This window comes from Anabrus simplex, chromosome 1 (genome assembly GCF_040414725.1).
Source record: "Anabrus simplex isolate iqAnaSimp1 chromosome 1, ASM4041472v1, whole genome shotgun sequence".
In the NCBI taxonomy this organism is placed as follows: domain Eukaryota; kingdom Metazoa; phylum Arthropoda; class Insecta; order Orthoptera; family Tettigoniidae; genus Anabrus; species Anabrus simplex.
Genome location: NC_090265.1, coordinates 237,171,053 through 237,194,762, shown reverse-complemented (window position 1 = coordinate 237,194,762; position 23,710 = coordinate 237,171,053). Strand labels below are relative to the sequence as shown.

Genomic DNA, 23,710 nt, shown 5'->3' with positions numbered 1-23,710 from the left:
TAGAAATGTAATCTACTAGTTACAACCAACTTATGTAGAACAATATTTCTTACACTGTACAGGTTAGGTAGCAGAGTGGAATACAAATAAAATATTCTAGCACGACCCTCCAGATCATACGTAAAGTAGTACTTAAAAAGATTTACAAATAAAATCTTCTACAAACACTTTCCACTTCCCATGTATTCTACACCTGTGTCATCTTCTTCTCTCCCGAAAGTCAAGCCACGCTCGACCATTAACATAATCTTACTGGGTGGGAAAAGTGATTGCTTCTTGAAACTTTTTCACTGTAGTATAGATTAGTAAAGATATGTGACAGTCACTTCACTAACAACCATGATTTTCTTTAAGTTGAACTTCCAACAATAAAAACAAATTGTCACTACACCAAAGGTCCTTTCAGTAGCCAGGAGTTTATGGTTTACCAATTGTTACGGGGTTACCCGTGGAACGCAGAGGTGAAAGAAGGTGCCGGGGTGAATGGGTCTAACTACAAAGTCAAGAAAGAATTTGAAACAGAAATTAAAGGTTATATTTTTTAAAAGCAACAAGTTAACAAATTCTCACTTAGTGAGATAACAATGACAAAAATAGAAAAATCCAAGATTTCATAACTTTAACTTTCTTGGGCTTCTAGCCCCTAGTCTTACAATTCCTCGAGCTCCTAGCTCAAATTTACCAAAACAAAATTTACACAAGGTCAGAAATCCCTCCATACATGGAGCGCTTGCTCCCAACTTACAATAACAAGCCTCCCAGAGACACTTTTACAACACTAGAAAAGAGCTGTCGGTGCTCTCAGTTTTCCAAGCCTATTCAAGGCGATATCAAAAATTACAATCACTTGCCATCAAGGCGCAACCTACAAATTTGAAACAGATGTATCTAGTACCCAGCCTATTGGGCCGATGCGGAAAAGAACAGGTTAAGTAAATGGACCAAAACACAAATTGAATGGAGGCGAGTACTTGCACTCCTAAATATGCATTCTTAAAACCTAAGGGGCACTAGGCCGATGAAACAGGGGCTATTCCCAACCTATGGAGGTGATAAGAAGATGTATAAGAAAGTAATTTACCACACTACAGAATGAAAAACAGCAATAAACGAAGTCGCCTCAAACCAAGATGAAGGGGAGGTCGAGAGGGTACATCACTCTCTATCCCCGATTTACAGTTTAAAGATTTATGAAATTTTTACATGAGCCGAAAGGAGATTTACATTTTAGAGAAGTTGGTTACATAGTTAAAGTTTCAAACCTTTCCCTCTGGTTAAACTGCGGAGCTCGCAAAAAAGTAAGATGTTAGACGGCCATTACCTTGCTGAAGAACTACTGCCTGATGAGAGGCGCCGCCCGTCTCCTGCTTGACACACACACTTAGTTTAGATGACGATCAAATGGCCAAGAGACGAGAAAATCCGCAGTTTATAAACCCTCAGGGAAAGTTTGAGACCTTTCATGCATGAACCAGCCACACCCTCTCACTTTATTGGTCATTTTAAAAGGTTACACTCCAAATCGAAGAAGAAGGTTGTGATAGGTTGAAAATTAATTACAGAAATTCGTGATTGGCTAAATTCAAAACTGGCAGAAGGAAAAGATAAATATTGCCAACCCAAAAATAAAGGAACATCAATTAGTAAGAGAAAACAAAAAAAACTTATGAATACACAACTTCTTCAAATCAAAAGTTCTTCCACTTCGCACCAGGGTGCATGATCGTAGTTTTTAACAGTGACATCTATGGCAGACTGTCCAAACTTCTTGATGAATGGCAAACAAAACAAGTAGAAATTCACACAGTACAGTTAACTTCACAATAACAAAATTATATCAGATTTTAGTGGTGACATCTTCAGAGTAAAGTTCTAACTTGTTGTATTATTGGTTTCACCTTTGGTAGATAGAGGAGTTCTTTTAGGCGCTCATTTTGAACGTGCAGCGTAGAGGTGTACCTCCCGGTACACCAATAAATACCACATAAATGTCCAGGTGGATAATCATACTATACTTCAAAATGCGTTGTAAAATTGCTTTGACTATTTCAACTCTGTCCACAGAAAGGATGTACACTCATTCCTTCTACCAAAAGTCAGTAATCCAGAACCTTTTCGTTTTCTTGTAAAACAGTGTTCAAGGCTTCCTTTTAGGCCAGGTTACGGACTAAGTATCTTGCACCACTCTTCACGCCAGTCATAGGATTGAAGTTGCACAGCTAGGCCACAGGTTCTTGCTGATGATGTGGCTGCCGACACGGCCGTTTGCCATCAGCCTCTATTCAATTTCAGTCCAAACCAGGTAGCTAGGTAAGTTGCAGTCCAGTGGTATCTTGCACCAAATAAGCGGATGGATGAAACACCATCCAGTCAGACTGCCTCCATTAGAACATTCGTCACAGGATTGTGGTGCCAGATGGTAGCGCGCAAGGCACACAGTGTGCCTCCCAACTTGGCACTTTAGGTTGCCATCAGAAGAAGCCACTGTAACATAAACCAAACCGCAGCAGACAGGGGAATACTTGAGGCAAAGCTATGCTGCTGGGCTCTAAGATCTTGCATAGAGTCACCCAATGTGTGGCTCAATGTGTATGCAGTAGGGGCCCCCCTCCCTCGCACACCAGGGATATTAGGGCATCTAGCCCTGGGGTAAGCACTATCTATAATTCATTCATTTGACAAGTTTACGGTGGAGGTGAAAGGAAACTACAGGAGTTTACCCTAAGCCTGAAAGTTAGGGGGAAAATTCCAAGCAGTGACCCTAAACTAAAACCTACCTAACTTATTATACTAAAACCATTACACTAAGGTAGATAAGTGCTAGAGGATACCTAAAGTATTTACCTACACAATTACTTACAACTACCTTACACACAAACTTATTACCTTACAATTAAAATCTTACAAATAGCCTACACCTAAATCTACAGGGTCACCAACAATGGTATTTACTCCTCCCTACAGGCCTGAAGGTACCTTCACCTGGGAGAGGTGGACTCTGCTGATCCTTTTCCATTCAGGATCGCTCACTCTGAAAAGTGGTGGCAAAAGGGGCTCTGGCTAAGACGCAGCAGGTCGTTATGCTACTTAGGTTCCAGAATGGGTTAAAAAAAAAAAGTAAATAAATGCAGTGTAAAGTTTAATCTTATACCAGTTGTATAGTATCATTTGAAGTAATTCCACATACTGTATATAAGTTGACTATATTTGTAAGTAGTACAGGAGATATAAGTAGAATTTTGTAAACAATATAAATTTATTAAGGATGAGCTGTGTGTTTAATAGAAAAAATTGTTAGTGTGAATTGTATAATATTGTATTATAGGAAAATTTTCTTCTCTTGTTAATTTAATATTTAGTGCTTGACAATAATGTATTTTAGTGTACCATTCGCCACCAAGGTAGACACCTCATTTGCAAATAAAAAGATTTTGATTTGATTTGATTTGTTGTCACCAGGGTAAGGAACTTCAAGATGGTGCAGGGACCTCGAAATCTGGGGGCCAACTCACTGATAACATGGTCCGCAGCACTACTGACAGGGTGTGTTTTAATAAACACCTGGTCACCCACAGACCGATCGTGCGGCCTTCGCCCGTGGTTGTAATTACACTGGACCTTAGCGTAATAAACCTTAAGTTCTTTCGTGCACGTTGCCAATTAGCTCGGATCTTTTCTGGGCTGGCATCGTCGGGCAGAAGATCATTAATAGACCACAGATTAGATAGTGGAGAATTTGGAGTAAAAGCCAACATTAACGAAGCAGGGGTTTGCTTGTGGTTTTCATGGACGGCAGTGTTAAATGCAAACGACAACCAATTTAGTGATGAATCCCACTTGGAGTGGTCAGTGGAGTGATAAGCGTTGAGGGCAGACTGCAGGTTACGATTCACTCTCTCAGCATAATTTGGCTTCGGGTAATACGGGGTAGTGGTTACATGAGCAATGGATAGATCAAAACAGAAATTCTGGAACTGGACAGAAGTAAAGGTTCTTGCATTATCACTTACCAAAAATTGATAGGGTCCAAATGAATCAAATATCTGTTTCAAGCACAAGTTGGTGGTGTTGGCGTTAGCCATACGAGTGGGGAACAGCCACGTAAAACGCGAAAAGGTGTCAACACACACAAGTATGAAACGATGGCCGTTCTATGATCTTGGGAAGGGACCGATGTAGTCTATGAACAATCTCTCCATTGGACGAGAAGCTTGCTTGGAAGACAAGAGACCTAGACGAGTATTCGGGGCAGGTTTACTGATGTTACAAGTCTTACAGGAATTGACAAGGGTACGGATCTCACTATCCATGGATTTCCAAATGAAGTGCTTACGAATTTTCTTTCTCGTTTTGAAAACACCCAGATGACCGTCCTCTGGGGATTCATGAAAATATTTGAAGAGAGCTGGGACCAGGTTAGTTGGGACTACAATTTTGGGGTCTCTGCAACCGCGAGCAGGACAACACAAGACATCTTTGTTAAGAACATAAGGCTTAACATGCTCACCTTATTTAATCCTGTCGATGATAGCTTTTAACTCAGCGTCGTCCTCCTGATGTTTGGCTGTATCTTTGAAAAGGAAGGGAGAATCGGTTAGAACTATATTCACAAAGGCTGATACTTGTTCAGGAGAGGGGTCTGAGGGCTCCAATTGAGGGTCAGAGCTGCCTGGATAGAACATCCTACTGAGGCCATCAGCCACAACGTTTTCCGTGCCACGAATGTGGCGAGCTTCAAATTGGAAGGCTGAGATACACACTGTGCAACACGCTAGACGACCGGTCCTTCGCGGCTTGGCCAGTACCCTACTCAAAGCCTGATTATCAGTCTCCAGGTCAAAAGGGAGTAGTTCCAGGTACATTCTGAAGCGTTCTAAAGAGAAGACAACAGCTAAGGCTTCCAACTCATAAATGGAATAATTTCGTTCAGCAGGATTCAGGGCACGAGAAGCATAAGAAATAGGACGACGCCCCTCTTGAAATTCCTGAAGCAGAACACCGGATATGCCTGAGGAAGAGGCGTCGGTCTGAAGAATGAAGCGTTTAGAAAAGTCTGGCATAGCCAGTACAGGAGCGTTATATAAGGCGGATTTCAAGTCGCTGAAGGCTTCACGTTGGGCATCACCCTACAAAAATTTGGCATCCTTTCTTCTCAAGGCATTTAATGGGGCTGCCCGTTCAGCAAAATTGGGAATGAATTTACGAAAAAAATTAACCATGCCAATGAATCTGGTTACAGCCTTGACATCCTTTGGTGTGGGAAAATTCTGGATGGCGGCAGTACGAGACTGATCGATGGAGTCCCCCTTCCCCGACACAATATGGCCTAAGAAGGACATCTGGGGTTGTGCAAAAGAAACCTTGGTGGCCTTGAGGGTTAGACCTGCTTGATGCAGTCTTTCAAGTATTTCATTGAGATGGACAAGGTGTTCCTCGAAGGTTTCACTAAATATCACCAAATCGTGAAGGTAATTATAAAAAAACTTGAACTTAATGTCAGATAAAACATAATCCAGTAACCGAGTAAGGACAGCAGCTCCAGTCACCAGTCCAAATGGGACACGCTCAAATTCATATAGGTTCCAATTGGTCGCAAAGGTTGTGAGGTGCTTTGATTCTTCGGCAAGAGGTATATGGTAATAGGCCTGATTTAAATCGAAGGTGGTAATTTTTTTGCATTAGCAAACCAAGAAAAACAAGAGTGCAAATCAGGAAGGGGAACAGATTGCATGACCACCTTACGGTTCAACATCCGATTGTCCACTACAGGACGATGACCACCTTGCGGTTTAGGGACCAGAAACATGGGAGAAGAATAGGCTGACTTATAAGGGCGTATCACTCCATCAGCGAGCATTTGATCAATAATAGCCTTAAGGGCTTTCATTTTGGGAGGTGACAGCCGATACGGAGGAGAGCGGACAGGTATGTTATCCGTGACTTCAGTTTTGTACTCTTAAGACATTGGTGACACCTAACTTGTCGGTAAAGACATCAGGGAACTTATCGCAGAGTTTCCCAAGTTGATTGGGCTGCTCTGCGGGTAAATGGAAATCAAAAGCTTTGGGTTTGTCAGAATCTTCAGGAACAGCGTTAATGTGACAAGGCAAAATAGGGGAGCGATCGCACAGCTCAAAGGTTCTCGCACAAAATTTAAAATGGAATCTGTTGAACTGCAGGTCCAAAATCATGTCCGTTTTAACAATAAAATTGGCACCCAATATGAACTGACAGGATAAATCTTTTGCCACTAGTACTGGCATTTTCCATGTGAAATCACGGACTCTAATCTTGACATTTAGGGATCCTACAATGTTCAACGAGTTGGAATTAGCAGTATGGCAAGTTAAGGACACGGGTTCTAATGTAGGTAACTTGTAAACAGTTTTCATAGAATCGTACCAGGTCTCACTCATCAAGTTGACACTGCTTCCAAAGTCTAGCAACGCACAGACAGGTTCATTATTTACCTCTATGCATAAGTATGGTAATTTACAAGAAGGTATGGCAGAAATCCTACAAGATTGCAAGAAATGAGCACCAGAGTCAGACTGGGAGCAATCATTAGCCTTAGAATTAAGTAAATCGTCCAAGGTACAGTCATGATTGACAAAACAAGAAGCCATGCTTTGGGGTTTACCATCAGAACTGGCAGTTAGTCATCTAGAACTACTATTGCCCGTGGGTCCAGAGCCTGAAGTGTTACGTGGGCACTGCCTAGAGAAGTGCCTAGTTGACCCACCGTTACGGCAAGAAGTATTGGTGGAAGAGCCTCTACCCATGGCAGGTTTTACATTGCCTAATGCATCAACCTTAGGACAGTCCCGCTTGAGATGAGCAGAGGAGCCACAATTGAAACATGAACGAGGATTACACGAGTTGGAAGCAGGTGAAGAGGCGGTTTTAAAATCCTGAGAATAGGGCATGCTTATAGGAGGTGGGGCTAATGCAAGGCGTAACTGGTCGGCATATCAAACACCTTCTGCAGAAAATGTGGCGGTTTCCAAATGGGCGAACGTTGCTGGTCGCGGTGAAAGAGCCAGATATGATCTGTAGTTCGGGGCGAGACCTTCAATTATGTTGGCAACCATCTGGGCCTCTGAATAGTGGAGCCGGAAAATCCTAGCCTGGAGCTTAATATCATGAACATATTCAGATAATGACTCATTGAGATGTTGTACTCTGAAATAGTGCTTCTGCACTAATGCAAACAAGGCACGAGAAGGAATGAAAAATTCAAGCACATGTACGTGGAATTGATCTACAGTCCATCTTTCGGAAATGGCCCTGACGATATGTTCAGCAAGCGCTCCAGATACATGCGGGTATAGAATTTGAAATACGTGGTCGTTACTGAGATTGTACACTATTGCCTGATGAGCCCAACCTAGCACACGAGGGCGAAACGCTGGCAACCAGGAATGAGTTAGCTGGAAAATTTATAATGTCCATTAATGGACCATTTATATTGGTATTATAAATTTACTCATTCGGGACAAATATTTCAGATTCCCTGTGGGAATCAACATCTATATATGATCCTTGAACTCAATTAGGAACCGAAGGAAGGAAATAACCACATCAACGGAGTTAGCCGAAAATTTAGAGACTCCCTTAAACTCAGTAGTCAATGGGTGAGGCAGGTTAGAGAAAATCTGGGGGAAAAACAGGTGTAGGAGGTGCCTGGGAAGGCTTAGAATGGTCCAGATGGGTTACTGAGGCATCGTACCTTTGATTCGGGTGCCCTTGTGAAATGGATGGATTACAGAAGGTTAGGTTAGGGCTACCGTTAGCCTGCAACGTTATGGGCGCAGACAATCTCATTTGTGAAAGATTCTCACTAATCTGAGAGACCATCGGGGCATTAACCACTTGAAGGGGTTGTGCAACCTAAAAGAGCACTTGATACTGGTGGTGCTAAGACAGGGGTATGGGTTTGCACCATTGCGTCAGAACAGGGGTGAGTAACTATAGAGGGCAGACGCTGATCCATAACAGAATTACCAGTTACTACAGGAAAATTGGTACAGGTACCGACATGCAAAGAAGATAGATTATTTGAATCACTTACAGGTGTCCTAGTTCCAGACAACGAAACAGAAGATCCCAGGCGAGCATTAGTCACATCAGATTCCTGAATAACACCAGCACTAGATGTCAGAGTGCATACTTGAGCAGCAACAGATGCAGAACCCAAGTCAACACTTTCATACATGTCAGATGGGATAGACACTTGAACTTCAGAATTTGTGTTATTCAACTTATTCCCTTCAAACAAACCACTGATTCTGTCGAAAATTCTTGAAAACTGTACTAGTAAGGCTTGACATTCATGCCGCTCAACTTCCGGCAACTTGAGAGACAACAAATCCCTAATTCTGTCCAGGTAATGTACTAACTGCGCCTTAACCCGCACTAATTGGCCATGCGAGGGCTCAGAAGCACAAAAGGACACAAGAATGGCGTTGAATTCTGCTAACCCATCTTTAACTATGGCCAAAGACTGACGCAACTCGTCCGTAGTTAACTCGGGTATGGTTATCGGCAAATTTAGAGATGTTTCAACAGGCTAGCGTCATCTCTGACATTGCCTGTGGAATTAATTTTGCAGATTTTTAATTTGTAAATTAGTTCTGACTTTCTTAAATGGAAAGGATTGGGAAAAGCACGAGCCATCCTGACGGGTAGAAACAAAATTCAAAGCGATATAAGACTTTCGAACTTTACGCACGATCACCGTTCTGTTTTCTTTCTTCCGCAACCACGCGATTGCTCTGCTAACAATATGTAACTGGTACTTCAGGGGTTATATAAACAGATTTAAAGGGAGGAAAGCAAACCTAATTACAAGGTACCTAAACACTATACACCCCATAATCATGTAGGGAATTGTGGCGAAAACAGCAGAAGTAAATATCAGTAAGGGCAACTTGATGATGATAAACAAGGAACGTGGGATGGTACTGGGAACCTTCCAGGGACCAGCAGATGTCTAGGTTGCGGTTTTCAGAAAAATCAAACGGTGATCTTGGATTTTCAAAAATATTATTTCCCAAGCGTACCTTACAAAATAATTTACGAACAGTTTCAGCAATGCGAAAAATACCAATTCCAGTAGTAAAATACAAATTACCGTACGGTACATCTAATTGCAAAGCAAGTTGGCAGTACAATCTTGAAGGTAAGAGGAAACACAATACACTTTTACCATATAGAGTCAAGTTAAACTAACCTTTCAAAACATTTGAACAACATAATAGTGGCGATTACAGCAATCTCAAACACAATACCCTTTCACAATATAAAGTGAAGCTAAACTAATCTTTCAAAACATTTGAACGACATAATAGTGGCGATTGGGGCAATCTCCTGTGAATACACCAACGAAAACTAAATGGGACTTAATACCAGACAGAAAACAACAGCGCTTACCCTAAGGCAGCCAATTCTGGTAGCGAGACAACGTCGACCACGTCAAAACTTCGGCTCAAAGACTTAAGACACCTTTACGAAATGCTGCCTAGCCCCTTTTAAAGGGGAATCTGGTCTTGGACTAGCCAATCAGAACACAGGAGCTTGCCCAGATTGACCAATCACAGCACGTTCTTTGGTCGTGATGTTTAAATTACCTTCTCGAACACATACGATCGCGAATCTTCTATTTCCAGAATAGGAAGAACATATTTCTAGAATGCACAACTAACAAAGGCCAACACACCATGTTCAAACATTCGCGTCACTAACTTCCTGGACAGTTCCAGTTAATATAGAAATGTAATCAACTAGTTACAACCAACTTATGTAGAACAATATTTCTTACACTGTACAGGTGAGGTAGCAGAATGGAATTCAAATAAAATATTCTAGTACAACACTCCAGATCATACAGTAAGTAGTCCTAAAAAGATTTACAAATAAAACCTTTTACAAACACTTTCCACTTCCCATGTTTTCTACACCTGTGTCAGACAACAATGCGAAGTTCGACTTAATAAATGCCAAACTGCCCTCCATGTTTGGTTCAGAGCAACTTCTTCATAGTCAAAACTTTATTTTTTCCACTACCTGGAAATTTTCACAATAATAGAAGTACACATTTAACCACAGCGTGTGATTGTGGGTTGTGGTGCTAACGCAGTGTTCGGAACTTCTGCATTGAATTGTGTAGGCCTAACTTGTGAGGGAGCTTTTAAGAAAACCTCTCTAACGTTTACCGCAAGCCTGTCCACTTGCTCGCAGTTCTTCACAAACCCTACATAGTCCATGTGGTAGGCATGTGATGTACTATTTTAAATTACCTTGAATAAATTACCTGCTCGTTCCGTATGTATTGCTGCGTTACTTAAAAGTTTAAGCACATTATCATGTTGTATGCTATCAAGCCCCAGAAGACACATGGCACTGTTAAACAATTTTGAAATCGTCGAGTAATTGGCCTTTTCTAACACTGGCTGTCAAAAAAAATTTTCACCTGGTCTGTCTTATTCCAATGTTCCATTCACAGCATTGACTACATAGTGCCCCACATCAGTTGTCTCATCGATAGAAACCCATAGCTTCTTCCCGCAAGTTTTGCACCTTATTTTATTTAATGTTTCTTTGTAGCACTGTGGTAAATAATTTTTATGTAATTTCAACTTGTCTGGTATTTCTTGGTTTGTGTGTTTTTCCAAAAATGCAGGTAATTTTGGAATAGAGTGTTTAAATAGTGGAATATTTGCTGACACTAACACATCATACAATGCCTTACTAAACTGTGAGGACTTGCTGGATGTCGAAGCAACAGTAGGTAGCAAGCAATGAACTGCAGCTTTCTTTGATGAACGCTCAAGAGTACGCACATGCTTCTCGTGAGCAATATGCTGTGGCGCAGTAACCGTCTTGCAGCCTTCGCACACCTTACATTATAGTATGTGTACATCAGTAGAAAACACTTTTATCAAACTCAGCTACTATTTGTTTTAAATGAACTGACATGTGTGGTTTAATTTTAGGCATTTTCAAATTGGTACTTGAATGCTTCCATGTACTGTACGCTCTGAACTACAATATGTGAAACTAAGGCTATACTGTTCATGGAAAATACACACCTTTCCCATCCACACTAACCTTTACTTCTATAATACCAATATAAATGGTCCGTTATTGGACATTATAAATTTTCCAGCTAACTCGTTCCTGGTTGCCAGCATTTCGCCCCCGTGTCCTAGGTTGGGCTCGTCAGTTGGTACCTAGCACAAGTTAGCTGGAAAATTTATAATGTTCAATAACGGACCATTTATATTGGTATTATAAATTTACTCATTCAGGACAAATATTTCAGATTCCCTATGGGAATCAACATCTATACCATTTACAGCTGTAGGCGTTTAGAGAAGTCTTGGAGACTCCGGATAACATTGCAGACATTTCATTCCCCAGATAACTTGTTTCCTGGAAGAAGAACAGTGACAGCTGTCATCCACTCATATCCACTCATAGGTGTGAAATGATTGCTCCACTCACGCCATCGCTGCACCACCAACATTTTAGGCCTGTACCTGGGCAGGTATCTACTGTAACCTTCTGCACTGTAAAATATTTCTAACGACGGTTACTGTGTTAGCAAAGTATTACATTGAAATGTTTTATTTTAGTATTTGTGTAACTACCAGTTCAGGCTTTCAGATGTAACTTCATAAAATACGATACTGAGCTCGATAGCTGCAGTCGCTTAAGTGCGGCCAGTATCCAGTAATCGGGAGAGTGGGTTCGAGCCCCACTGTCGGCAGCCCTGAAGATGGTTTTCCGTGGTTTCCCATTTTCACACCAGGCAAATGCTGGGGCTGTACCTTAATTAAGGCCACGGCCGCTTCCTTCCACTTCCTAGACCTTTCCTACCCCATCGTCGCCATAAGACATATCTGTGTCGGTGCGACGTTAAGCAAAATAGGAAAAAATTTAAAAAGATTAAAAAATACGATGGTAACATGATAAAATGACCTAGAGACAAAATTCTCGAAAATATGACCGAACAATTCTCCAAAACCAAAGAAAATGCTGTTAAAATATACTAGCTGATGTACCTGTGCTTTGCTACAGAATTCTACATTGTGTACAGAATTCAAGGTTAGGTAGTGTGCAGGTTGTGAGCAAGATTGAAATTGTATAGTTCTTAACGTTACCCTAGAAACATGACGGGGAAGTCGCCAAATGTTTTTTCTCATATGAAGAGTGGGTCAGGGAATTTTCATTGCAAGGCTTGCCTACCATCAGTCACAATCAGGTTGGGGAGGACTGTGATTCCTTGGTAGTTTCTGTAAATCTTGTTGTCTCCTTTCTTGAATATCGGTATTATAACCCCTTTTCCGAATCATCGGGCACTTTTCTCTCCCTCCATACACACTCGAGTATTTTGTAAGTCTAGTGGAGTCCAGCTGGTCCTGCAGCCTTGATAATTTCTATGGCTACTTCATATTCCCACAGCTTTTCCCATCTTCATCTTTGTAACTGCCTATTCCACCATTCCATTGTAATATCTGACTCCTTTTCTGTTACTTCTTCTGTTTTTGCTGCCTGGATGCCTTCTCCACATGTCTGGTTTCTCACATTCAGCAGTTCACTGAAATATTCTTTACATCTGTTCATTATTTCTTCTGGGTTTGTCAGTATTACTCCTTTAATCTTCATAAATCCTGTTCACCATTCCATTCCTACATTATTTTATAACTCCAAATTATAATTTTTCCTCACAGTTCAAATCTTCCTTATCTTTCTGGGTGAATATATCCCAACTGTTTTTCAGCTACTACTTTTTTGCAAACTCTTTTTGCTTGCGTGTATCTGACTCTGCGCTCTTCAGTCTTTTGTATTCTCTATTCCTTCCCGCCTTTCTTCTTTTCTTTGACTTACTCTTTCACTCTATCATTCCACCATGTTGTCTCTCTTACCTTTTCTGATGTTCTGCCACATGTTTTCTCTGCACACCTTACAAATGCACTCTTAAAATTATTCCAGTCTGCTTCAGCATGACCAATATCTGTCCTTGGTTTCAATTTTTATAATTCTTTCCTGAACTTGTCCTGAACCTCCTTTTTCCTTCAGTTTCCAGACCCTAATCTTTCTTTCTGTTTTGTCTTATAGTTTTGTGACCTTGCCTACTGTCAACTTTTGCTGTCACTGCTCTATGGTGACCTCCAAAGGTTTCTTCAGGCATAACTGTAACATCCATCAGATCTTTCCAATGTTCTTTTTTGGCTAATATATAATCAACCAAGTGTTTCCTGTTATTAGTTGGTTGCTCTGGCAGAAGTTCATTAACATGCCCCCTTCTTGATTCTTGTTGCTGTATCCACATAGCTCCAGAATCTCTCTTCCCAATCTCTCTCTTCCCACTTGTCAATTCAGAATTACATTTGACAATTGGGAAGAGAGAGACTGGGAAGAGAATCCCATTATAATTACTTCTTTGTCTTCTATGTATTTCTCCACTTCTTCAAGGAATTGTTCTGTACTCTTCCTTATTTCCAGTTTGTGGAGCATATCCTTGCTATGATCATTCTGTCATTGATCATTTTACTACCTCCTCCACATATTCCAGGATATGCCTTTGCTGGCAGGACGTAGTGTTTACAGTGCACTATCTGGTATGGGCTAGAGCAATATTGTTACTTTCATTGATCTGTCTCAGATTTATCCTTGGCTTTGACAAGATGAAAGTGACTGAGGTACGAGTGATGCTAGTAATGTCATTCCTTATGCAGCCAGTCCCTGCTATGAATGGTGTGAAAATGTTGCTCATAGGGTCAGTTGGTGCATGCATTTCAATGGGCTTGGCAGACAGCAACTTCTGGCTCGGTGAGGGAAGCTACCTCACTCCTCATTTCCCTAGTACGCCTCTTGAGTGATGCCTAGGCCATTTATGACAGCTGATGGCGGAGCTGTTGAGGATCCAACCAGCCTTCGGGCTGAGGACTAAACATACATACATACATACATACATACATACATACATACATACATACATACATACATACATACATACATACATACATCCTTTCTAATGATCATTACTTCATCCTGTCCTTCACTGTAAAAAAGCCTGTAACCTTCTTTCAGTTTTCTTTTCCCTCTTCCTCTCCATTTTGTTTCACCAAGACCAAGGATGGCTGTGTCCTTCTCTTTCATGAATTCTATTAGCTCCTCGGTCTTGTCTGTCAGGGTTATATTGATTATATTGTGATATTGGTCGTACACTTGTCACAGCTTCCCCAGTACCTGAAGAACTGCCCTTCACCTGCATTTCCTGAAGCCACACCATATTTGCACTCATTTTTAGGCTTTTATTACGATGGGTTTGCCACTCGCAAAGACATTTTAGAGCCGCTGCCTGCAAGTGACGAGGCTGCCCATAACAGGGAGTACAGGCGCCTTCTGCAGCCGACCCTAACCTGGCGACAGACGCTGTTGATGAGTTCTAATGTCATTTCCTACACTCCTCATAATAGAACTCATCCGCCCGAAGCCGTTGGTTCTCTTAGGGGGTAGAGTTATTTCTTGCTGCCCAGCACTCTGCGCTGAGCTGCAGACAGCACAGTCTACCCTTATCACCATAGCGGACTGGCTTGGCCATACATATTGGATGAGTAGTGAGCTAATATCTGTCCTAGGTTTCATTTTATATAATTCTTTCCTGAACTTGTCCTGAACCTCCTTTTCCTTCAGTCTCCAGACCCTAATCTCTTTCTGTGATAATATGAAGCAGTAGTTTAGTCAGGCATGGTATTTTAAGTTGTTGTCCTAAACTTATTTACTATGTATTTTAAGTAGGGAGATATTCCATTTTTCTATTATATGCACCTGATTTCTTACCTCAGTTTGTACATAAGTTCATAGTACTTAGGTTACCGAGCTCGATAGCTGCAGTCGCTTAAGTGCGGCCAGTATCCAGTATTCGGGAGATAGTAGGTTCGAACCCCACTGTCGGCAGCCCTGAAAATGGTTTTCCGTGGTTTCCCATTTTCACACCAGCAAATGCTGGGGCAGTACCTTAATTAAGGCCACGGCCGCTTCCTTCCCACTCCTAGCCCTATCCCGTCCCATCGTCGCCGTAAGACCTATCTGTGTCGGTGCGACGTAAAACAACTAGCAAAAAAAAAAAAAAAGTACTTAGGTTAGTACAGTATTTTCTTCTTGCCTCTCCTGTCTGAAATTATGAAGGTAAATCGCAATGAGAATTTAGAGGAAGTTATTATCTTGCAGATCTACGCCTTGTCCGAATGTAAAGCATGGAGATGAATGGGGTGAACCTGGGAATTGTGACAGTGGTGACCAGTGTCCGTACTGTCACACAAGAACTGAACAACAATTTCACCCTGAAATTTATAAATCAACGAAGTGCAATGATGTCCAAACTGCTGGTTACTGCCCGAGAGGAGTTTTCTGTGCTTTTGCTCATGTAGAACGTAAGTATGGGTTCAGAAATTACTTTGACTTCACTGCATTAGTTGTTAAAAATCCTTCCTCAGCATTAGGCTGTCCTCTCCCTTGAAGGAATTCTAGTTAAACAATCATTTGCTGACCAAATATTACTTATTTTATATTCTGAAATTCCCTTGGAAATATATATAATTAAATTATATATATAATCTCTATGATGCGTTTTACACATCTGGATCGGTATTGCGCCTTTCCTGTGTCCAGGGTCAGTCGCAAAGAAATTCAGACTAGCATATTCTCAGGTTTAGTTGTCTATCATTTTTAACGTAAATTCCAGGAAAGATGCGCAAGTCTTCTTATAACGGACAAATCATTTGCCCAAATTAACGATGGACGTCTCCTTCCTACAAATCATTAGTTTTCAGCAAGAAAATAATTCCTATTGAAAAATGAAAAAAATGAAAAAATATGAAATGCTTAAGCTAGATGATGAATAGGAATATCAATATATCTTAAATCATACTCATTTATTCAAATTCTAAAAATTATTTAAATTTAAAATTAACTCGCATAACATCTTTACATCATCAATCACATTATAAAAATGTTCATAAATCAAAATCAAAGTCTCTTTAAATTATTTACAAATCATCTTGGAAAGTGTCATATTTCGGCATCATATTTCACTCTTCTTCTTGTACTTACTTAGGATGAACATTAAGTTTCATTTGTTGTAGGATAGTTAACCCATTTAAATGTGTCAGGAAAAAGATAAGTGCATCAAGTTAGCAATAACATGTGCTATATTATATTGCTATATTAATATCTAATATCATTTGTCAACATAAATATATCGCTCATCTCATTAATCTTCAATAGGGAACATGCATGATCCGGGGTTTTAATTAAAAATATGCTAATCTGATTCAAAATTGCATGCAGAATTCAAAAATGTGATCAGAATGTACAAATAATAACTCGAAACATGATAAAAATCTACGAAAATGTCACGTCACGCAAGTACGCGATCTCATTGGCCTGACGTCATCGTACAGGTTGACTGAATTAGCAGACGAAGTAACACACAGTGTGCTGTGAGAAGCAGGATACACTTCGCGTATTTCTACTTTACGTTAGTGTCTTAGTATGGTTAAATTCGAGGTCTATACATTGGATAATAATCTGAGTGGTATATTTTAGACTTAAAATGAATCCTGCGCAGACAGTGAGGCAGAAAACTTATAAATGGTGTAGAGTTCCGATGTGCAATAGCATACCAAACAAATTGTTTATAAACGTTCTAAAGACGCTAAAACTAGGGAGAAATGGATTTTGGCGAGCTGGAGAAATGCTGGTGATATATCGGAAAAGTCTACAGTTTATTTTTTTGAAGATTTTAACGTAAGATGAATTTGTTTGAATTTTCAAATCACTTTTCCATGTCAGCTGTTCTAGTGGTAATACTTTAAATTTTAATGTATGATGCTTTATTTAAATGCTTCAATTACATCTTGGAATATGAAAGTAATAAACAGTGCATTAAATAATGCTGATTATTAAAGTATTCTCCAAACCTAACCTATGTTTTGGGTGATCCATGTCAAGATAATAAATCAAAGGGGTTATGGACCATTGTGACAGCTCTAATTCTACCAATATATCTTGGCATGGGACAGTTATGTATGTCTTTATTGAAGAGCTTAATTGGTAAAGAAATTTAGGCTATATCTAAATACTCTATAATGTAACAAAGAATAGCGTGTACATCATGAAAGGAAACAACGTGAATTTAACAAATGTATAACTCTACACAAAACCAATGCTTGTCTGTTGGGGTCTTATAAGTTAATAATGCTCAATTATAATAATTATCATAATATTAATGAAATAAATAACATAATTGCACACAGGTGAAAATAGTGATGTAGGTGTTTAAAATATTATCCAACTTATCCTAAGTTTTAGGTTATACAAGCCAAGTCAATAAACCGAAGGGTAAAAATACCGCGCGAGTTGCCCGTGCGGTTAGGAGCGCGCAGCTGTGAGCTCGATGCTGAGGCTGTACCTAAGGCCACGGCCGCTTTGTTCCCATTCCTAGTCCTTTCCTATCCCGTCGTCGCCATAAGACCTATATGTGACGGTGTGACGTAAAGCAAAAAAATAAGTCACAGCACCCAAAGACATTCCTGTATTGAGCGACTAAAATGTCACCAGGACACTTTTCTTTCCTGATATGCTCAGCTTGTTAAAAGCCAAATGTAATTAATGTTATTGGCTTCATGCCCCGCTAACTACTTCTACGATTTTCGGAGACGCCGATGTGCAGTAATTTAGTCCTGCAGGAGTTATTTTACGTGCCAGTAAATCTACCGACACGAGGCTGACGTATTTGAGCACCTTCAACTACCATCGGACTAAACCAGGATCGAACCTGCCAAGTTGGGGTCAGAAGGGCAGCACCTCAACAGTCTGAACCACTCGGCCCGACTTGTGAAAACTAGATGAAGTCATATTTAACTTTATCATGTTTAACTTTTTCCCTCCACAAAGATATTTAATTCTCTTTCATGGGCCCCGTAAGTGGGTAGGCCAGTTGTCCCAACCATAAATATATATATTTTTTGGGAATGATAGATTATAGCCCTATAGTACTATGATCTTTCTTTCTTTCTTAATCAGTTTATCCTTCAGGGTTGGTTTTCTCTCGGACTCAGCGAGGGATTTCACCTCTACCACTTCAAGGGCAGTGTCCTGGAACGTGAGACTTTGAGTATGGTGATGAAACTGGTGAGGAGGGCCATTACCTCACCCAGGCGGCCTCACCTGTTATGCTCAACAGGGGCCTTGTTGGAGGATGGGAGGATCGGAAGGGATAGACAAGGAAGAGGGAAGGAAACGGCCGTGGCCTTAGGTGCCTGGAGGAGAAGTAGGAAAATACGAAAAACCACTTCGAGGATGGCTGAGGTGGGATTCGAAACCCTTCTACTCAGTTGACCTCCCGAGGCTGAGTAGACCCCGTTCCAGCCCTCGTACTATTTGTTTTCAACTTTCGTGGCAGAACCGGGAATCGAAACCGGGCCTCCGGGAGTGGCACACATTAACCACTACACCACAGAAGCGGACTAGTACTATAATTCTACCTATATGTTTATGTTAGTGCTGAAATCCGATTTCTTGCTTTACTAATGCTGAAAGCCCGAAAATGTAATGTTATTCTTTAATAGGGGAGTCAGTCTAGAAGGAAATGTTGAAAGTGATGTGATATCTATCCAGGTTCGTTGTTATCCTAATACTATGAGTTACAGTACATTGCACGTATATAAAAGACACCACTTACAAACTTGCTTGTTATCCGCGAATTTCTGCGGCCATAAAAGTCACTATTTTTCAAGAATGATGACATTTACACATGATAGATTGTCTGACTGTGCTGTTTTGAACCTTTCTTCCGTCATTTCTAAGTTATTCGCGATCATCAATAATAAACAATCGGCTTTTAGCAACGGCTGATGCACAACGGCTGGTAGAGCTCCATGCGGTACTGGATCGTGACGTCACAGCGCGCCGCTTACGTCAGAGGCCGTTTCACTCGCCTTGCGGAAAGGCACTATTAAATATTTTTTTAGTGGTAGAAAACAAGGCAACATACCACAATGTAATACGTTTACGTACTATTTCATTGGTGTACTTTTCAAAAAAAATATTTTTGAAAATGATGCATGTTCCCAATTCAATTTGACCGTAAAAATGTAACTAATGTTTATATTCTCAAATGAATATCTGAATTGTAACACATTACCTGGTGTCATTTACTAAAATATGTAAAGGATATCATTCATAAAGAGTCCATGAATTATCTAACCTGGAATTATTTATAAAGAAATAATAATGCCTATGCATATGATTCGGTGTATGCCATGCTTCTCTTCAATGAAAATTCAATATTACAGTAGAGATCTAGGTTAAAATTAATCAGCTTACTACTCAACGCCTCCAAAAATGATTCATTTCGATGATCTACTTATGCCATAACTTATTATAAACATCACCATATGTTTTCATCATCGTAGGATATGGATTTCTTGTCAACGATTGATAATCATGGTATCATGAATATTAATGATCCTGGATTGCATCATATAACCTTCTCTTTTTCTTCATAATTAATCATTTTCTTCTTTACCAAGGTAGCAACGCGTATTCCAACTCTCTATCCTTCCTTATATTCGTTTAATACTTCAATATCACTTTCTTCTCATATATTATATCATATTTCTTCCTTTCCTTCCAAATAATTCTCATATGGACTTCTACTTGATACTTGGAATAATTTAACTCTTAATTATTCACTTGATAAATCCAATCTCTTCTTAATTATTCTCATCACCACTTCAAATTATTCTCATATCCATATATTATTCTACTTTGACTTCTTTTGGCACTGTTCAACCTTCATACCCCATGATATTAGTCATCACTCACATATTACCTTAAAATTTTTACCAATATACATCTCACAATTCAAATAGAATAACCTTTCACTATGCTTAAATGTCATAGCAATGGCACTAATGTATAGTTCACTTCACACTCCCTAACCCGGATTGGTTATCTTTCAGATGACTACTTATATCCATATATTTTGACACAAATGTAACATTATTCTGCGAAAATCGAACATATTTGAGATATTTTGAAGACTGCAATGACCAACCATCTATTCACAAACAATTAAAATTGATTAGATTGGAATTTATAACATATATTTACCTTACTTTACTGTAAAACTTATCTTTTTCCTTTGGCTCCTCCGGGATTGGATTAGTTTCTCCTCGACATCTGCAGCTTGGGCTTGGCAATCACATCCTGCCGTTGGGCATTGGGATGCTTTGGGAAATGAAGACCCTTGTTGCCATCATCTCAGCTCAGCCTCCTCCGGACAATCTCACCATAGTCTTCTTAGAAATACATGGCAGCAAGATCTTGCACAAATGGGATACAAATATATATATGAAGTTAGTTGTGTCATAATGTTGAATCCAAAGCCTTTTAACATTATAGTTTCAATGATAATTCCTTCATCTTGAATTTAAGCTTAATAACGATTGCAGATTACCAATATGTCTACCCTTGTCTCAGTTTTATATATTGTAATTATTGCTTTATAAGTTGAGTTCGCTATTTCCCCATAGTATCAAATTCTCTTCCTTATAAATGAGTCAAGGCCTAGTCTTCGCCCTGATGAAATTTCAATGTATGAATTCCTTTATAATTCTCTTCTTATTTGGTGGTTTTAATAACTGCTTTTGTAATTATGTGTACTCTAATTAACGTAGACCTCGCAAATCTTGTTCTTTTAATGATTTTCTTCCAACTCTTGAGATTATATACAGTCTCTTCAGATCGACACGTCTGTTCATTTAGCTTGCTCATTCAATTATCATTTTGCAATCGTACAGTATGTTAACAGTTCTGAATCCTTTTTTGTCTCAGCCAGTGCCATATTGATCTTTACTATTCCGAACTCACGTTGTATTGTATTTCCTTGATATGAATGACTGAGTTTATGCATCATGTTTAACTTTGATTTTGGCAATTGCGATCATTTTAGCTCCATTGAATTTTCATCTTAGGATAGTGAAATGACACAGTGTAGAGGATGGTTGCCTAGTTGTACTTCCTCTTAAAACAATTATCACCACCACCACCACCTGGATCGGCCGTGAGTTTATCTCGACACCACCTCCAAGAGCCACAGATTGCACTACTATGGATCAAGTTCTATCGTCTAAAAACTTGGGAAATATGCATGCATGCCCTAAAGAATACCAAAATATGAAACATGGAAATCTATGTATTTTGGGTATTCAGCCCGAAGGTTGCTTTGTTCCTCCACAGCTCCATCAACAGCTGTCATATTTAGCCTAGGCGTCACTGAAGAGGAATTCTAGAAAAATGAGGAGTGAGGTAGTTTCCTGTTGCTTTCCTCACCGAGCCAGAAGTTGCTAGTACATATCAGTCTGCCAAGCCCACTGAAATGCATGCACCAGCTGACCCTGTGAGCAATGTTTTCATACCATTCATAACAGGGACTGGCTGCATAAGGAGTGGTATTGCTAGCATCGCTTATACCTTAGTCACTTTCATATTGTCAAAGCCAAGGATGAGACTGAGACAGGTCAATGAAAGTAACAAATTTATTCTGGCCCATACCAGAAGACAGTGCACTGTAAACACTACATCTCTCCAGCAAAGGCACACTTGGAAATTTGACTCAAAAAAATTAACAATAATTTGAAATTTGCTTAAAAGGTGCACAGTAAACTGGCCGCAGGGACAGCAGGATCTTGATGTTGGTGTGGGGATCTTGTGTTCTTGTTGATCACAAGGGCTATGCCAGCTGAGGGTTACCCATGCTGGATTGGTCTCGTGAGTAGGGTCAGACTAACAAACTGTCCTCCGAGTTGTGTGAGAGGTGTCTATGCTCTTTTTAATTCATTTGTTTGTTTCCATTTCTAACTACCTTAATTTTCATTTCTCTGACTGTCCTGTTTGCCTCTCTTCCTTGAGTAGAATGTTTGTTTTCTAATTGAGCGGGCGAGTGAGCGTGCGTGCATGTGTTTCATCCTCCCCCAGTCTCAAGTTTTGGGTTGTGGCAAGGAGTGATGTGTGGTGACTGCGAGAGTATTTGCTGGTGGCCCACCTCCAGATACCGGGAGACTTCTAGAGTATGCAGCCTTATCTCGGCATACGGGATTCTGCTGAACGTTGACTATTTATCCCTATTCTGGAACCAAAAAAGGAGCCTCCCTCTTCTATTTTTTATCTTTTTCACAGGGTGGCACCCTTAAAACAGAGTTGCCAAAAGCAAAGAAATGAAAGAAGTATTTTCCAGTTCCTGTTGATTACAAAGTGACACACGTCTCCCTTCATTCCTGGTTGCTGGAGCTTCTTTGACCAGAGACCGTTTCTAATCTGTAATTCATTTGGGGAAATGGTTCGTGGTTAAGTTGACGAGGTGCGAGAGCTTCGTGATGGTCCGTAGTGATCAAGACATTGACAGCTACTTAATGCAAAAATGTTCAGAAAGTTGGATGTTAACATTGAGAAGCACAAATTCCTGAACTCCTGCAGAGGAGTTTTCGTCTAAAGGTATCTGATTAAGGCTGTCGATGATGACATGATCAGAAACCTTGCTCTCGTGGTGTAACTGAAGGTTAAAGAGGCGTGTTGGTGAGAAGCTGCTTGATATGAGCATCATCATTCTGATCTTCAAAGTTCAGACTCTACCTGATCAGATAAAGGTTGCAGTGAACCATCTGACTGCATGCCCGTACATTCCAGCACGATTAAGGTGTTACAATTGCCAGAAATTAGGCCACAAAACATTGCGATGACAAGGCTTGATGGCTTGTAAAATGTGTAGGAAAGGCGAGCATGTTGGTGGGACTGCACACCACCAAGTTTGTGCGTCAACTTTACAGGTGTGCATACTCCAATCTCCAAGGAGTGTTCCATATTCAGGGAGGAGAAGATAATCCAGGAGATCAAAACGCTGGATACGCTGTCCTGTCCAGACGCCTGGAGAAAGTTCAAATCCATGGCTGGTCAGGAGTTCTCCATCTATACTTAAATATAAAATTTTATATTTATTTTAAGTGTAATCTTAACTCAATACGGAACCAACTATGAAGTTTATAACCGTCTCCATCTATTGCGCTGAAAAGGTTGCAGAGTTTTATACCACCTTCAAGTACACAGCAGGCATCAAAAAGTCCTATCCAGGAACAAGATTGCATAAGAAAAGAACCTGGAGATCCCAAGAAGGTATCTTTTCTGCAACCGTACGAAGTTTTGAACACTTGTTCTTTGAAAAATGTGAACTGTAGCTTTTACTTCATTATGTAAATTAATAATAATAATAATATAATTCAATTTAATTCTTTCACGGCATTATGTACAATTATGATAGCGAAAGTATGTTTTCAGTTTAAGGAATGTGAAAGTATGTAATGCTGATGTGATTTTGTTTTTATTGGGACATTGATGGAAGTCTCTGTGTGTATTATGCTATAAGAGTTAAGGTTAATCATTATTGTGCATTTAGGAAGCTGCGAAGACAGTTGGAGACTCGTTGGTTGAACCAGGAAGTGGTGAATCGTACAGTTTGGAAAACCTGTTTAGAAAAGAGTCCTATCGATTTAAGAGTATAACCAATCTATGGAAAAGAGTTGCACTAAACACGTTGTTTTGTTGTTGTTGTTGTTGTTGTTGTTTGAGTCATCAGTCCATA

General features: G+C 40.0%; 1 protein-coding gene across 6 annotated transcripts in view; it reads left to right on the top strand.

Moving 5' to 3' along the window:
- The window catches only part of unk (RING finger protein unk), a 337,167-nt gene that overhangs the window by 58,955 nt on the left and 254,502 nt on the right, over window positions 1-23,710 (top strand). For all 6 annotated transcript variants that reach the window (XR_010861738.2, XM_067158929.2, XM_067158953.2 and 3 more), the window contains one exon: window positions 15,241-15,443. Coding sequence is in view for 5 of the 6 variants with exons in the window: in XM_067158929.2 (XP_067015030.1) it covers window positions 15,241-15,443 (203 nt within the window). In the remaining variant the exon portion in view is untranslated. The remainder of the gene's footprint in view (window positions 1-15,240; window positions 15,444-23,710) is intronic.